General features: G+C 40.6%; 2 protein-coding genes across 2 annotated transcripts in view; one reads left to right on the forward strand and one right to left on the reverse strand.

Moving 5' to 3' along the window:
- The window catches only part of LOC138973773 (low-density lipoprotein receptor-related protein 2-like), an 87,593-nt gene that overhangs the window by 55,100 nt on the left and 15,573 nt on the right, over positions 1-16,920 (reverse strand). The window lies entirely within an intron of this gene.
- On the forward strand, positions 5,174-16,825 carry LOC138973772 (uncharacterized). Its single transcript, XM_070346484.1, has 5 exons — positions 5,174-5,514; positions 6,181-6,397; positions 6,823-7,368; positions 8,560-8,732; positions 13,166-16,825. Exons 3-5 carry the CDS (start codon positions 7,269-7,271, stop codon positions 13,427-13,429), a joined length of 537 nt encoding a protein of 178 aa, XP_070202585.1. The 5' UTR covers positions 5,174-5,514; positions 6,181-6,397; positions 6,823-7,268; the 3' UTR covers positions 13,430-16,825.

Below are 16,920 nucleotides of genomic sequence, written 5' to 3' on the forward strand. Positions count from 1 at the left end.
TCTTACTGTTAAGATGTATTAGGTAACAAACCTTGATACAGTAGTACTAGTGAAATCGGATCCCTTCTGTGGCACCGGAATAAATGCAGAACGCTTGTTCCCAGGAACCGGCATGTGGTGTAACTCTTGTATATATCCTGTAAAAATAAAATTCACACCAATGCACGGTCAACTTAAAATAAGCAAAAGGATGAGAAACAAGCAACAAACCAAAATTGTAAAACTCAAAGAGCGGTACCTCTTCATTTTTCAAAACCACTTATCTCATTTGATTAGCATACACTGTATGCTTTTGTCTGTTACCTACCGTCTTTGAAAGTTTGATCACAACACTGTAAAGACATGGGGAGTGGAGTGTTTTTATCTCCAGCTGGTCATCCTACTATCTGGCCTACCCTCACTCAGTTTTTGACTCTACCCCTCCCCACCTTATGGAAGTCCTTAACGTAGGCAGGACTAATCATTTATCATACCATGAACAATCTCTTTCTCCTCGCCTTTTATTCAAAGTTCGTTTAATCTGTTTAAAATCACCAGCGTGGCGATCATGATTTCCTTACTTGTAATCAACAGATAGATCTAGATCTATCAGCATCATCACAATCCAGCTTGATGAGCTATTGCAAGATTACTCTGCATTTCAGCGTTTCACCCGATGAATAACAGACCCCAGGGGAGAATTAAACAGTAAAATGATGTGACATTGGTGAATGGATGCGTATTCTTGAAAACTTACCTTCAGAAACGTTGTTTTCGCTCAAATCAAAACACGCAATGTTGCGGAGGCCGCCATCTTGAATTTTCATGCTGCGGATATATAAAATTCTAAAAACGATCAAATTAAATACCAGAACACAAAAATACCCATAAGAGTATTTATGTCATGCATGTGTTATCAGCAGACAACTTCTGGTGCATGGTAAACCATTGAATTTTACATTTGCTGAGTTGGGAATATTTACTGCTGAGCGCTTTTGGTACGAATTTCGTCTGCTGTAAATGCAGCCTTTTATTCCCTATCAAAGACAAAAAAAAACGATTTCTGAAGTGGCTCTGTATCTGAAATCCCTTAAATAATTATAAGGAACAATACCACAAAGTATGATGTTTGTTGCAAGATGTGAATGATTTATGAGTGCGTCTGCAACATACGAGCCCCACTATACTCATCGGCATCTCAGATCTGAATAAGTTAAGTACGTGTGGAAAAATTTACACAGAAAATAGGAAATTCAAAAGCGGCGATCCTGTTATTGTCTCTTCTCTGATGAAGTTAGCGCGGGAAACCCCCCCCATTTATCGAGTTTAAAAAAAAGAAGATTTTATATCAATTCAATTCATTTAAATTATGTCTGTTGGGGGCATCGTCACCGCTATACAAAATGATATAGTAATGACAAATAAATAAGCAAACGCTAAGATTGAGACTTATTACTTTGTTTTTATATCGATTACCCCAGACGGATACCGCGTGATCGAAACAAACATATTTTACGTTTGTCATTTCCTTTAATCGTCGACAGTTACACCCAAAAGAGGGGCACACAGAGGCAGAGAAAGAGGGGGAGACAGAGAGAGGCACACAGAGGCACAGAGAGAAAGAGAGACGGAGGGAGAGAGAGACGGAGGGAGAGAGAGAGAGAGAGAGAGAGAGAGAGAGACGGAGGGAGAGAGAGAGAGAGAGACGGAGGGAGAGAGAGAGAGAGACGGAGGGGGGGGGGAGAGCTCTAGAGAGAGGGAGGAAGGGAGAGAGAGAGAAAAGAGGGGCACAAAGAGGCAGAGAAGGAGAGAGAGGAAGTGAGAGAGAGAGGAACAAAGAGACAGCGAGAGAAAGAGAGAGAGAGAGAGGGGCACAAACATTCAGAGAGAGGGGGAGAGAGAGAGAGAGGCATATAGGGCGAGAGAGCTCTAGAGAGAGAGAGAGAGAGCTCTAGAGAGAGAGAGAGGGGGGGGAGAGAGAGAGAAGCACAATGAGGCACAGAGAGAGTATTGGTACAGACTTCGGTATTGTATTTCAGCTTGGTGGCTTGAAAATTAATTAATGACTTTGGTCATTAAAAATCTGAAAATTGTTAAAAAAATATTTTTTATATAAAACGATCCAAATTTACATTCATCTTATTCTTCATCACTTTCTGATTCTAAAAACATATAAATATGTTATATTTGGATTAAAAACAAGCTCTGAAAATTAAATATATAAAAATTATTATCAAAATTAAATTTTCGAAATCAATTTAAAAACACTTTCAGTTTATTCCTTGTCGGTTCCTGATTCCAAAAACTTATAGATATATGTTTGGATTAAAACACGCTCAGAAAGTTAAAACGAAGTACAGAAAAGCGTGCTATACTTCTTAGCGCAACTACTACCCCGCTCTTCTTGTCAATTTCACTGCCTTTGCAACGAGCGGTGGACTGACGATGTTACGAGTATACGGTCTTGCTGAAAAATTGCATTGCGTTCAGCTTCTTTCTGTGAGTTCGACAGCTTGACTAAATGTTGTATTTTCGCCTTACGCGACTTGTTTTATTTTGAGGTAATCGATAATAGCGTGGCATGAAAAACAATTTTGTGAAAACCCGGTGAAAACATATCGCTCCAATGAATGCTGTCCATCATGTGCGAGGCCGGGAAAAATGTTACACGTACGTATCGCATGAAAACGAAAAGTGTGAAGAGAAAACTGAAACTGAAAGGAATTAAAGCGGAGAAGTCGGTAACTCAGTCAACCAACCTCTAATAAAGTGACAAATAGTACTACACTATCGACTACTAAGGTTCATTTGCTTTTGTAACCAAGAAATTAGTTTTTGTTTTTAACGGCGCCATTAAGTTAAAAGAAATGCATCTTTTCTGGTCACGTTCACATTTAAATATTCAGCATTTACATTTAACGTATACTGCATCCCGGTATCAGCATGCTTTTAAACACAATAAAATAAAAACAGCAAACCATGAACATAAGTTAATGTCCTTGTAAATCTGTTTTGCTTCTTTCTTTATTTGTGTGGGGTGTTTTTTTTTTTGCGTGTTTATTTTTGGGGGAGTATTTTATTGTTCCTCAAAAGCACTTTGGTCAATACCCCTTTAACTTTGAACTACCATTCAGTTTTAGGACTGAGTGCAAATCTTTTATTTTTTGGACAACAACATGCACTGTTGGCGTTGATGTACAAAATTGATGATTGAGTACGTGTGTGTCGCCTAATAATAATGTAGCGGGAGAGCCCTGCTAGCTCAGAGTTGCAGGTACTCAGTGACCCCACCTTCCTTCTAGTCACCCCCCCCCCTTTCCTGTAGATACCCCCATCCCCTCCCTTACAGCCAGCCCACAGCTATCACAGAAGATTAGTACCGAGTCTTTGAGAGACTGTAAAAGAGGCCGGCTCTGCGAGTCTCGTCAGTCAGCGCTGAATAAGTGCTTGCTCTCTTTCCCTCGTCTTTTTCTCTCTCTTTCTTACACGCTGCACAAGTGTGTACTCTGTCTCTGTTTCGTTGTTTGTTGTCTCTCAGCGTTGAACAAATGCTGTGTGTCTTGCTTGTTTGTTGTCTCTCAGCGTTGAACAAATGCTGTGTGTCTTGCTTGTTTGTTGTCAGTCTCTCAGCGTTGAACAAATGCTGTGTGTTTTGCTTGTTTGTTGTCTCTCAGCGTTGAACAAATGCTGTGTGTTTTGCTTGTTTGTCAAGTTGTCTCTCAGCGTTGAACAAATGCTGTGTGTTTTGCTTGTTTGTTGTCTCTCAGCGTTGAACAAATGCTGTGTGTCTTGCTTGTTTGTTGTCTCTCAGCGTTGAACAAATGCTGTGTGTTTTGCTTGTTTGTCAAGTTGTCTCTCAGCGTTGAACAAATGCTGTGTGTTTTGCTTGTTTGTTGTCTCTCAGCGTTGAACAAATGCTGTGTGTTTTGCTTGTTTGTCAAGTTGTCTCTCAGCGTTGAACACATGCTGTGTGTTTTGCTTGTTTGTTGTCTCTCAGCGTTGAACAAATGCTGTGTGTCTTGCTTGTTTGTTGTCTCTCAGCGTTGAATTTAAATGCTGTGTGTTCTGCTTGATCGTCTTTCAGCGTTGCATTTAAATGCTGAACGTTTGCATGTTCGTTCTGTCTTTCAGTGTTGAGTCTACGTGTTGTTGCCGTGTCTGTCTTGTGTATGAAACAGAGCCAGCAGGAACGAGATAGGCATACATAAGAAAGGAGCCGTAGGTGTTATAGTTATTAATCGGAGTTAGGGTAAACGCTAGGTAAGACTGATTGAAGGATTGTTTGGTGCTTTGTTTGATGGGTTTGTTACTTGCTTTTCATGTAATATAGTGTAAAATAAAACCTTGTAACTGTTTCCTATGAGTTATGGTGAACATCACTGTACGTACGAGACGGTGAGCGTGAACATGCGTGTGTCGGTGAACGAACGTGAGTGTGTGAGCTTGCTTTCGTGTCATGTATTGTAACTTCTGCCTCTCCTTGACTGTTGTCCTGTAAACATGTGTTGTTAAAACTGTACTGTACGTGGCAAACTCCAACATCCAAAACACACATCACAATATTTATGTAACGCACAGTCTAGATCACTAAGAAACACACAGGGTTTCCTCTGAATACCGAGGTCGGCTAGTATTGTAGGCACATGTATTGAACACAACGCGAGGCATAGACTACATTACAATAGGGCCAGAGTAAAGGTGAGATAAAGAGTTGCTCTCCTCGGCAATCTTCAGCCTCCCCCTGAGAACAATTAATGAGGATACGGACCCTCTCTAGGGCTCCGGTTACAATAAATATTGACCACCATCAAATCAACTGAGAACATAAAAGGTAAAGGCTGATTTGATTAATTCAGATTGGTGAAAATAACCTATAACTATTCCTCTAGCTTTCAACAAAAAAATCATTTCATTTTCATTTTCACCAGTTTCCATTTCAGGCTTTGTCCCATCGCTGGGAAGTTCGGGTCGCTCCGTTATTTTTTACATTTAGTCAAGTTTTGATAATTTCTTTGACTTAAAACTTGGTATAAAGTCAGATAATGTTGTGAAGATACTATATATATATAAAATATTACATGTACATGCTTTAGTTTGAGGTCGCGCAAGGTAGTGCAAGGTCGCGTGTGGTCGCGTGCGGTCGCGTAGTAATTAGTCAGACAGCTTTTGTGACGTCGAAAGCCGGAAAGGCAACACCGCGACCTGTGTGCCTGTGTGCACACTTCGAACTTTGAAGAGGACAACTTTTATTTGTCAATCACATAAAGTGGAAAATGGGATTTTCAAACACTCTTAAACTTAAAACCGGAGCAGTACCGACCATTCGTCCAGCAAAGTAACCCACCACCAGTAACCAATTACTCAGTACTCCGCCGCTGGACTACAGACGTTCGGATGAACCCAGTCCACATCAAGAAAGAAGAAGAAGAAGAAGAAAGCTCTGCGTCAAAAATGTCGGGGCACCCAAGGAGAAACAAAACTCAAAAGTCACTTTGAAAGTGACTCGAAGACCGTGTGTCGTCGACGAACTGCGAGGTAGGTAGAACTCAAGATGTCGCCTTATAATTTCCTCTGTCCTCTGTCCTCCCTATATTGACTCTACACTGTTTGTTCCAAAAATGCTCTCTCAGACCTACTTTTTTTTTTCGCAACACGAGTAAGTCTACTCTAAGTTTTTTCAAACTTTAGATGAATAACTTTCCTCTGGGGAGTGACCTGACACAGTGAGTGAGTGACAGGAAATACAGTTTTCATCTAGATCAGTAGAAGTGATACATTCATGTAAGAAACATTTTCTGCAAATCAGTTTATCCATGCACAGGCATCAGATTCAAACAACTTACAAGTCACCATGCCAGTCAGCTGTTCAGTATCACATTGTCCCATCCCCAGATGTTCGGCTTTGGATTGATTTAGATCCCCATATATATGTTTTGTCAATTTGTGCCAGTGCCACTCTTTTTCAGAACATATGTGATATAATATGTTTGTTAGAATTGATCAGTGTAGGCTAGGTGAACTTTGGTTAAAGAAGATAAAAGTAAATCAGGGATTATAAAATGGCAAGCGATTCCCAGAGCGCGGCGATTCACTGAGCGCGGCGCGTTGTGCAGCGCAGCGATTCCCAGAGCGCGGCTACTGCTGTCACATTGTTTTGTAATTATCAATTATCAGTAATCTGCAATGTCATTTGTTCTTCAGATGTTTCTGCCATTGCCGAAACCAAGGATGTCAGCGTCCAATGCAATCTGATCAACGCCCCACCTCAAAACGCAATGCGGTTCTAACCCTAAAGTGTAGGAACAGATGAGAGTGTGGGGAAGGAAGAACGAAAAGGCGAACGACAGCGCGCTGCAGCTGCGGAAGAGGACGAGCCTGCTGATGAGGATGGAGGTGAACCAGAAGATCCGCAGTTCTTGTAAGTTTTCAATAGACATAGATTCTCTACATTTTAAAAAGTAAGACAGAAGTCAAGGGTTACTTTGGGTGACAGTCAGCTATTTTTTAGCTGCTATCATTGTGTCCTTTGTTTTTGTCTTTCTCTCTCTGGTCTCTATCTCACTGGCCATAACCCTTTTTTGTCTATTAAATGGGTGAAAAACACCATAAACATGTCAAACATTTTTGTTGTGACATTATTTAGCTTAATTTCTCATCACAAGTAAGAAGCTGATTTCATCTTAAAATTTTTTTTTATACTGGATTTCACTGTCATTGCGACATGTATAACATGTAGTAATTATATCCATAGCACTAGCAGTGAATTTGTGCTTGTGTATGGCACATGTAGTTTCCATAGTAACCCTTTATGTGCTAAGAAAGTGTATAACCTGTGTGTTTTAGGAATGCTCCTGAGCCGAGACCCAGCCCCGACCTGGAAGACAAGTACATTGTCTTCCAGGCAAACTTGATGCAGCTGTTAGAGAGTTGTCCTCGATGCTCTCACCCTGCGAAGGCCTTCATATCGAAGACAGTGGGATCTTGCATCCACGTCCGACAAGACTGCTCCAAGTGCTGTTTCTTCAGAGAGTGGACCAGCCAACCGTACATAAAGCAGATGCCCTGCGGGAACCTGCTCCTGTCATCAGCTGTTGTGCTCTCTGGCTGCAGCCCGACAAAAATTCTCCGGCTGTTTTACCTGCACAATGTGCGTTACATTTTGGAGAGCACGTTCTTCTGGCATCAGCGGCACTTCATTTTTCCTATAGTGGAAAGAAAATGGAAACGGGAGCAGTCAGAGCTCATCTCGCAGCTTCAGGACGAGAGAGGAAGTCTAGAGCTGATTGGTGATGGGCGGTCAGATAGCCCAGGACACTGTGCCAAATATGGCACATACACTCTCATCGAACAGGGACTGGGGAAAGTCCTGGATATATACAGATTGTGCAGGTAAGAAAGATATTTAGGCGTTTCAGTGTCTCATACTCATAGACGCATCAAGGTAACTAATTACAATCAAAGTTTTGTAGAGAGGCATTTTTTTTCTTCAAAAATATTAACAGTAATGCATACCCAGTTCAAATCTTTTTTTTTAATCTGAATTTGACTCCTAGTTATCAACCAACCCCCACCCCACCCCAATCTCCCCCCTGACTCACCCGAGTAATTGGTGAGTGGGATTCCTTTGTGTCCGTCTTTTAGACCGAGTTGGATTTTCAGCGACTGCTTTTGACAATTGACATTTGAACTTGTCATGTACATGCCCGTTGAAACTATGTGCACGCTTAACTGGAAGTAGAACAACTCTAGATATAAACTGTGACGAATGCGATATTAAATAAAAGAGGGCAGGGAATCACAATTCCTGATAACACGACGGTGCACAACCGATGTGCAGTGAAACCCGTTCATATTTGTTTGCAAACTGTCATAAACTTTGGCAATAACATTATTAAACGAATAAAATGAGTGCCGGCTGCCGTAGCCGAAACAGTCGGCGGTCGTAACAGAAAAGTGGGGCGGCCGTATCAATGCATCGCTGGCAGTCGTAACTGCTAGCACGGCGACGCGTACCAAAAAAATACACATGCTCTTTTCCTCAGCCGATGACACAAACACACTTGCATATATATATAGTATATTGGGACACTGCTATTGATGCATTTCGGTTATGATACATCACATTACCTGATCAAATGACCGTTGTTGCTTCAAGCCTCTTGTAATCTCCACCATTTAAAAAGAAATCCCCAAATCGAACAATTTCAGCAAATACGACGCTGTCACAAATCTAAAACAGAAGCCTCAAAAATTAAATCGATAACATGTTAATCCTCATGCAATCATAAATCCGCTGAGAACAAATAAACTTTGCTGGCTTCGATAATTACGCCGCAATAATTATTAGTTTGGAAGTTACACACCTTTCGGGCTCGAAACCTTGCTGACTATGGGACTGCAGAATGCTATCGTAACAAACAGCGATTTTTTCTGTCGTAACACTTTCCCCGGCGTGTGGGGGACTGGGAGACCTGTAACTTTAATTGTAAATAGTACAGACATGGGTAAACTGTCAGATGATTTTGAATAAAATTAACACTGTGATCAGCATATTTTAATGCAATTTTCTGTTCTTTACAGGAGATGTCATCCAGTGGCCCCCAAAATGTGACCTGGCTCGATTAGCTGGGAAATGGGCAGCCAGAGCTGGTTTCCCGGGCGTAGTTGGAGCGATTGATGGGACCTACATAAAGATACCAGGAACCAGGGATGCGTACATCTGCCGTAAAGGTTTCCCAGCGATGCATCTCCAGGTAACAGATTTGATCACTTTCTGTTTCAGATACGTGGATTGTTAACCTTGGCAGAACTGACCATTATGGTGCCTGTGTATTTATTCCCTATTGAAATACTGGAGTAACACTAGCAGTGTCATTTCATAATTGGAATCTACTGTCATTTTAAGTCACTATTTGAATCTTTGAATTTAAAGACAAGTATTTAACGGCACAGTGCGCCTCCCGTAAACCATCACAGATACTGTCAGGCTTTTACACACAGTATAAACAACCTTCATTATGAACGCTCACCAAAGGGAACATCCTAGGTGCCTTACGTAAAGAGGCTGAACGAGTAATTTTCAAAGATTTAATGTTGCGGATTGTCTTCAAGACAATCGGACCGAGGTGCGTTTTGGCGCTAGACCTAACTTTTAAAATCAAAATAATAAATTGACAGCGTGTTACACAAACATTCTTAAATCATAAAATAAATATTTTTTTCATCAAGACAAGATCATTAAAACTCGAAGTATTTGAAGTTAAAATAAGGAACGCCCAGAAGCAGGTTCACGTAAGGTTCGCCAGTTCCTGTGAATAGTCAAAAGTCATCGCGAGGGTTCTTGTGAACCACAGCCGTTTGTTTAGTGCATAGTCAGAGGTACATAATAACGTGCTATTGCAGACAAGCTCACAGCGAGTCGCATTCAAATTCCTGACGACTGCTTTGTCAAAAAGGGAAACTGGAATAACAGAGTTCACGATGTCGATGGCTCCGGGGTAAGATAAACCATGCAAAACAATTTTTGTGTGAAAATTGCTCGCTCTTTACGGTAAGCACCTAGGATGTTCTAAAGCGGTGAGTGTTTCAATGAAAGGGTGTTTGTACTGTGTGTAAAAGCCTGACAGTGTCTGTGATGGTTTACATGAGAAATATTAAATGTTTAAACCGATATTGGGAGTTCAGACAAGTTTGAATTATGATGGTGTGTGGATTAATTCCAAGAAAACCATCATGAAAATGTACCTACGCCTCGTTTCTCTGACTTTTCTTTTTCTGTTGTTAGATCTATACATGTCATATACCGCTACCCCCCGCGGGTTAGGGGGAAGAATTTACCCGATGCTCCCCAGCATGTCGTAAGAGGAGACTAACGGATTCTGTTTCTCCTTTTACCCTTGTTAAGTGTTTCTTGTATAGAATATAGTCAATTTTTGTAAAGATTTTAGTCAAGCAGTATGTAAGAAATGTTAAATCCTTTGTACTGGAAACTTGCATTCTCCCAGTAAGGTATATTGTACTACGTTGCAACTATGCAAGCCCCTGGAGCAAATTTTTGATTAGTGCTTTTGTGAACAAGAAACTATTGACAGGTGGCTCTATCCCATCTTCCTCCCCCCCCCCCCCCCCCCCCCCTTTTCCCCGTCGCGATATAACCTTGAATGGTTGAAAACGACGTTAAACACCAAATAAAGAAAGAAAAAAAGAACATATACCGCTTTTAGTGAAAGTTGAGGCAGCACTTTCTGATCAAATTTATTAAAAATTTGTTCAAGCATTTCTTGACTAAGCATGGATAATCACACCGGGGACTGTGTTCCGCCTTATTTCAGCCGGGCTTGTTGTTACTCCGTTTTGAGCTGGGCTTGGTGTCACGCAAATGTAAGTGTCTGCACTAAAGTACAAACTATGTCTTCTAAAAAAACCTCATTTCCAGGAACGGATGTTTTTAGCACTAACCTAAGTAATTTGTCTCTCTATTGGTGTTATTTTTATCTGACAAGGTTTATTATGTGACCCCCATCGGCTTGAAATACGTGCAGGTTGTCGCTTTTCGGGCAAAAAAGCTGATCAAACTCAAGAAATGATAAGCAACGGTATCATGTTATGGTTTTTCTGTATCATAAGTTTGTTCTATAGTTTCTTGCTGTTATGCTGATGCATTTTCCCGAACCTGCTTTAAGGCGTTGAGGCACGAAAAGTAAAACCAAAACCCATGTCAGGCGAGTTTTGTTCCGTGCTGGACACCCAGAACAAAAGCAAGCCCAGTGGCAGTGCGGAACGCAGACAAAAATGCAGGAGGCCCAGCGCGGAACAAAACGTACACCACTTGCTTGTTTTGATTGCTTCTTATGACATAGTGAGGACGCATTGAAGCACGCAATTGATACAGATGATTATAGCTTTACCCAAAATAGTAAAAATACAGGAATATTTGTTGTTCAAATCCATCTTTGAGAGAAATTTACGTTGAACCTTCATTTTTCACTAAAAAACCTGCATGTATGCCTTCCATTCGGCTATTGTCAATTAACCAGGTAAGCAAAAGACGTTTTTAGCTGTCTACAAAGAAAACAATTATTCCCCTTTCTACTGACATTCATCAATTTTAGCTTAAATCAGTGTGAAAGTCATAGTTTGTGTTTTTATGAAGACACTTTCGTTTGCGTGACACTGAGCCCGGCTGAAAACGGAGTAACAACGAGCCCGGCTGAAATAAGGCGGAACACAGTTCTCGGTGTGATAATGGGGATGTTTACCCTTCAAAAACATGATTTTTTTTATTGTTCTTTATCATTTCATATATATATGCATGTCATGGTTACGCTGAAAATGCACTCAATGATAAATGAATTATATGGGACAGTAGGCACCTCATTCACATGTTCTGCAGAGAGGAGCTGTGCTCAGCTCAGTCTTATGGTTTAGGCTAGCGAAGCATCTATATATATATACGACTTGTGTCTGTCAGTGTGTTTGTGTATCTGTGTGTTTGTGTATTTGTGTATTCGCCATGCACGCCCAAAGTTCTCGATGGATCTGCTTCAAATTTGGTGGGCTTATTCAGAGAGACCCCGGACACAACCTCATCGATGAGATATTTCAACACGTGCTCTCAGCGCGCAGCGCTGAACCGATTTTGGTTCCACCTCAGCTATTTTGGTTCCACCTCAGCTACCCGGGCCCCCATACCGACACACCATAGCCGCTACACCACATCACAACGCCAAAGTTCTCGGTGGATCTTTTTCAAATTTGGACACCGTATTCAGCTACACCCCGGACACAATATCATCGATGAGATATTTCAACACGTGCTCTCAGCGCGCAGCGCTGAACAGATTTTTGAGTCACTTGAGAAAAAGTGACTCTATGTAATCGGTCAGTGTTAGTCTGTCCGGCCGGCCGTCCGGCCGGCCGTCCGGCCGGCCGTCCGTAGACACCACCTTAACGTTGGACTTTTCTCGGAAACTATCAAAGCGATCGGGCTCATATTTTGTTTAGTCGTGACCTCCAATGACCTCTACACTTTAACGATGGTTTCGTTGACCTTTGACCTTTTTCAAGGTCACAGGTCAGCGTCAAAGGAAAAATTAGACATTTTATATCTTTGACAAAGTTCATCGGATGTGATTGAAACTTTGTAGGATTATTCTTTACATCAAAGTATTTACATCTGTAGCCTTTTACGAACGTTATCAGAAAAACAAGGGAGATAACTAGCCTTTTCTGTTCGGCAACACACAACTTAACGTTGGGCTTTTCTCGGAAACTATAAAAGTGACCGGGCTCAAATTTTATGTGAACGTGACTCATTGTGTTGTGAATAGCAATTTCTTCCTGTCCATCTGATGCCTCATATAATATTCAGAACTGCGAAAGTGACTCGATCGAGCGTTTGCTCTTCTTGTTGTTTTTGTGTTCATTTCACCATTATAAGTAACTCTTCCTTATCTTCACATATTCTCCAGGTTTTCAGCGTTTACCTCCCTTCCTTCGTATGGTGCACTCATAGTGAGTGGAGCGTCTTCGGATATTCCCGGCGTTCTGTTACTCTTACTATTTTTAGAAGGTCAACGCAGTGTACAGAACGTAAATTGGACCCGTAAATTATCCTCACTGTAAAAGTGCAAAGGTCGAATCAATTTATAGCCACGCGAAAAATACACTGTCATCTATCTCTCTATAGATACGGCTTCTCTGTGTTTTTGTGTGTGTGTGTGTGTGTGTGTGTGTCTCTATATGAGCAACACCTGTGCATTCTTCAGTTCTGTTTGTGATGTGGTCTGGCGGCTTTTGTGTAATTTTATGTACTGGCCTTCCTTTGAGAAGCCATAACTTGCTCAGTCCTGTTTGAGTGGAGTTCGCCTCCAAAGGTGATTAACACGGTTACATTCGTCGACAAGGATGGGACTCGATATGGTCAGGAATGGCATTATGGCCACTGAATCATTTTCGTGCTGTTCCCATTCCACGAATCTGGGAGGGACCTAAGCTTGGCGGGTCCATTGTTCGGACCCGGCAAAGCCGGCGTACGGCTCTAAGTATTTCTTCCCGGCGAAGCCGGCTACCCAGCGAAGCGGGTATTCATTCTAGTTAGGATATATACATGTAGCCTCTGTTGTGGTTGGTTTTTAGTTTCAGGCTGATAGATTATTTTTATATTGATTTACGCGACTTGTTTCAGGTTGTATGCGACAAAGACCTCCTCTTTCTGGATGTGTTTATGGGTTACACTGGGTCCGTGCATGACAGCCGAGTTTTCCCCAACTCAGATCTCCATGGAGTGTTGGAGTCTGACGCAAGTAAGCTGCCTCCAGAGTACCATATGATCGGGGACTCGGCCTACCCTCAGTCTCCGCAAGTACCTGCTGGTTCCATTCCGCGACAACGGCCATCTGACCCCTGTGGAAACTGCCTACAACAGAGCCCAGGCAAGGACAAGAGTTGACGTGGAGCGGGCTATTGGTTTGTTGAAAGGAAAATTCCGCAGACTGAAGGATCTCGAGATGACGAACATCCGTGAAGTTCCAATGTTAATTTTTTCAGCATGTGTCCTACATAACTTTATCATTATAGAAAATGGCTTGGACGAGGACGACATTGACTTGTCGGAGAGTGAAGATGAAGACGAGGACGGAGGTCAATGTGGTGGTGATCACTGCATGTCTGCAACACAAAAAAGACTGGAAATTGCAAATGTTTTTTCTTGAGAACTGTTCTATGTGTTTCAAGGACGTGTCGTATACCGTATATCATTCTACGAGGCTGAATTGATTGTAGATAACAAGTACTGCCAGTGTGTATTGAGTTGCATGTTTTTATGTGTTTCGTAATTTTCCATTTAAATTTTAATGTGTAGAATTAACTGGGTAAAGGTTGGGTTCCTGGTGAGATCTTAATCTGACTCACAAGAAACATACTGCCAAATGTTCAAATATGAAACTAAGTTATTATTTCTTTTTTCAGTTCAATGACATTTTCGTTATAAGATGACCAGACGTACCAAATAACCAAAGATGCTAATTAAAAAATATGAGTTTACAAAAAGGGGGAGACAACCTAAGGGAGAAATGCGAGGCACTCTAACAGCTGAGCACAAAACCAAAACTAGAAGATAATATTTGTAAAATAACTGTGACTCTAAAACGATAGTACAATAATAAGCAACAAAGTTTAGAACATAATAACTGAAAAAACCCACAACACAACGTAGTAAATAAAACTACAGTGATTGAGAGTTAGTATCGCAAAACAATAAAATTATGGTTATCTTACACACAAACTTAAGTAATTGACGATGTTGAGAAGAAATTGATAGAAATTCCTCTGAATCAAACGCCATTAATTCCAAATGTTCTAGTTTAAAATTGGTTATAAAGCACTGATTGGTTAATTTAGATCAATGTCAATGATGACCAGCAAAGTCACTATCTTCCTAGTTCAATATGATAAACATCACTGTCTGAAGCATACTGAATTTTGACCAGGATTGTGCCACTCATAAAATACACAAGCATATGTTTGCCACTCAATGATTATACAGTGAGACTTGTCTCCACATATTGTTGTTAATCAATGAGCTATGTGTAGCTCCAACATAAACAACCAGAAGATTTACCTTCATTGTAAATGTTGTTCGTCCTTTGTTTTGGAAGATGACCGCAGACTCATGGTATGCTTGGATGTCTAGTCTGTCCATAAATAACTGATAAGCTTGTCCGGGCCAGGATTCCCGTTCCGCATGCGATTCTGCTACGCCATTATTGGAACTGAATATCAAGGTTTTTCAGAGAGGTTTTTAGTGTGTCCTTACAGATATATCTTTGCTTCGTCAAAAGAAACAACCTGCAGCGTACGGCAGCTGAAAATTAAAGGTACATATAGTTCAAACAATCATTCAACTGTATTTATTTGACCTTACACAGACTGTAGGAAGAGGCGAACCGTCTTGAACAAAAAAATTGTCCGCAGGAAGCGACTCCAAGAACACAGACGACTCGAAACTGAGTGACATACCTTGTAGTCTTTCTATGAAAGTAGTGGTCCAGTGAACGATACCTTCTGCCTGTGGTTTGACTTAGAGTTAGACTCTTTGAGGATGTTGATAATGACGCACGACACTGACAGACTACAGAGAGTGAGTGGGGGGGGGGGGGGGGGGGGGGGGGGGGGTGGACATTTTTGGGATTAAACACTGCCATGGAGTTTATTTTATAGGAATGTTTTTAAACCTAATCTCATTGTGTTCGTTTTGAATCAAAAGTCTCACTCCAAATTCCGACAATAAGTCAATATGTCCGCCGGGTATCGATATGGTTGCTACAAGGTTGCTTCGGTTACAATACGATGAATAATGTCGAGGAATTTGTGGCAAGTGGATTCAAGCTTACCAAGATACTATTTTCAACTTCCCATTCTGGAATAGTTGTTGGCATTTGTAATCATTGTCTCGTGTATGAAATCACGTCTATTTACAGTGGAACCCCTTTTAGACCCCCCTCCCCCTCCAGCCCCCTTTCCCGCAGTGGGGCACTGCGGTTATGAAATTAAAGGCCCCTCCTGTTTTTGGAACCGCAGGAGCTTTTTAGTTTGCTGTTAGGTAGATTTTTGGTTCCTCTTTCCTGTCATGCTCTCTTTTTCTTCATGAATTCTTTTCTTTTTTCTGCCTTCTTGCTCATTCGCCTGTATTTTTTCCAAAAATCTCTTCTCTTGCCGCTTGTCTCGCGATTCATGTATAGTTTAATCTGTTAGTGTTCTGATGTAAGTCCAGCAGTAGATAGGTTAAGCCTATTTTAACATACTGGAAACTGGTAATCTTCCAGTAGGTATTAATTTAGTTTTACTAAAGCCTGCTGGGACACAAGTAATGGGTTAGTGCATTTGTAAACAGGAATCGCTTGACAAGTGGCCCCCTTCATTCCCCCCTTCCTCGTCCTGATATGGCTCTGCGTAGTCGGCTGGACGTTAAGCAACAAATAAATAAATAAATAAATAAAATCCAGCCCCCTTCCTATTACAGACACCCCCCCCCCCCTCCCCCCTTTCCTAATCCCATTTCAGCCCTTGCTTTGTTCAGATTTCCTTGTCGACAATGTCTGAACATGTATATGCCCTGATAAATTCTATGATCTTATTTTCCAAAATAAAGTCTAAAGAGGGTGTTCCACTGTAGCAGACACAGGCAATGTGTTGTCATATGAAAGGCAATTGTTGTTTTCAAAACAAAAGTACAGGTTACTCACATTTTTGGTGTCTGGTAAACACAAAACCATCACATCATACTCATAGTGGCAGAGTGGTGATCTACATGTATATATATGTCTGATATTTGAAGGAAAATGGATGACAAAATAAACAACCTCTCTCACCACAACATCAAATTTATTTTCTAGGGGCTAGGGTTACGTTTTGTAAACTTGTGCACAAATTTAACGATCGATTTTGAATTTTTTTTATACCCTTTTTTTTTTTATTTTTTTTTATTTTATTTTTTTTATATTTTTTTTGATATCCTTTATTTTTTTATATATTTTTTTTTTCTACAATTATTTTTTTTTTTTTTTTTTTTTGTGTGCAGTGTGTACAATTACAATGATTTTTGAAAAAATTTTATTTTAAATTTTTTTTTTTTTTTTTTTTTTTCCAGTTTGACAATGATTTAAAAAAAAATTTTTTTTGTTTTAAACTGCGAAAAAAAAAAGGGTGTGTGAACAGGGATTGTTACTGGTGTTATATCCGGACATACACAAAACACAAAAAGTAACTAAAAGTGTGTTTTTTCTCGACATTTTGCTAAATTGTAAAAATAAAGTCAAATTAAATTATTTATATGTATTTAACCTTATTTCAAGCCTCCATAGTTATTTTTGAGTGATTTTGAAGACTTGTTTTATTTCGACGTCGAGGTAAAATTTCATGTCGGAGTAAAGCTCAAAATTT

The sequence above is a fragment of the Littorina saxatilis genome, linkage group LG8 (assembly GCF_037325665.1).
Source record: "Littorina saxatilis isolate snail1 linkage group LG8, US_GU_Lsax_2.0, whole genome shotgun sequence".
Classification (NCBI taxonomy): domain Eukaryota; kingdom Metazoa; phylum Mollusca; class Gastropoda; order Littorinimorpha; family Littorinidae; genus Littorina; species Littorina saxatilis.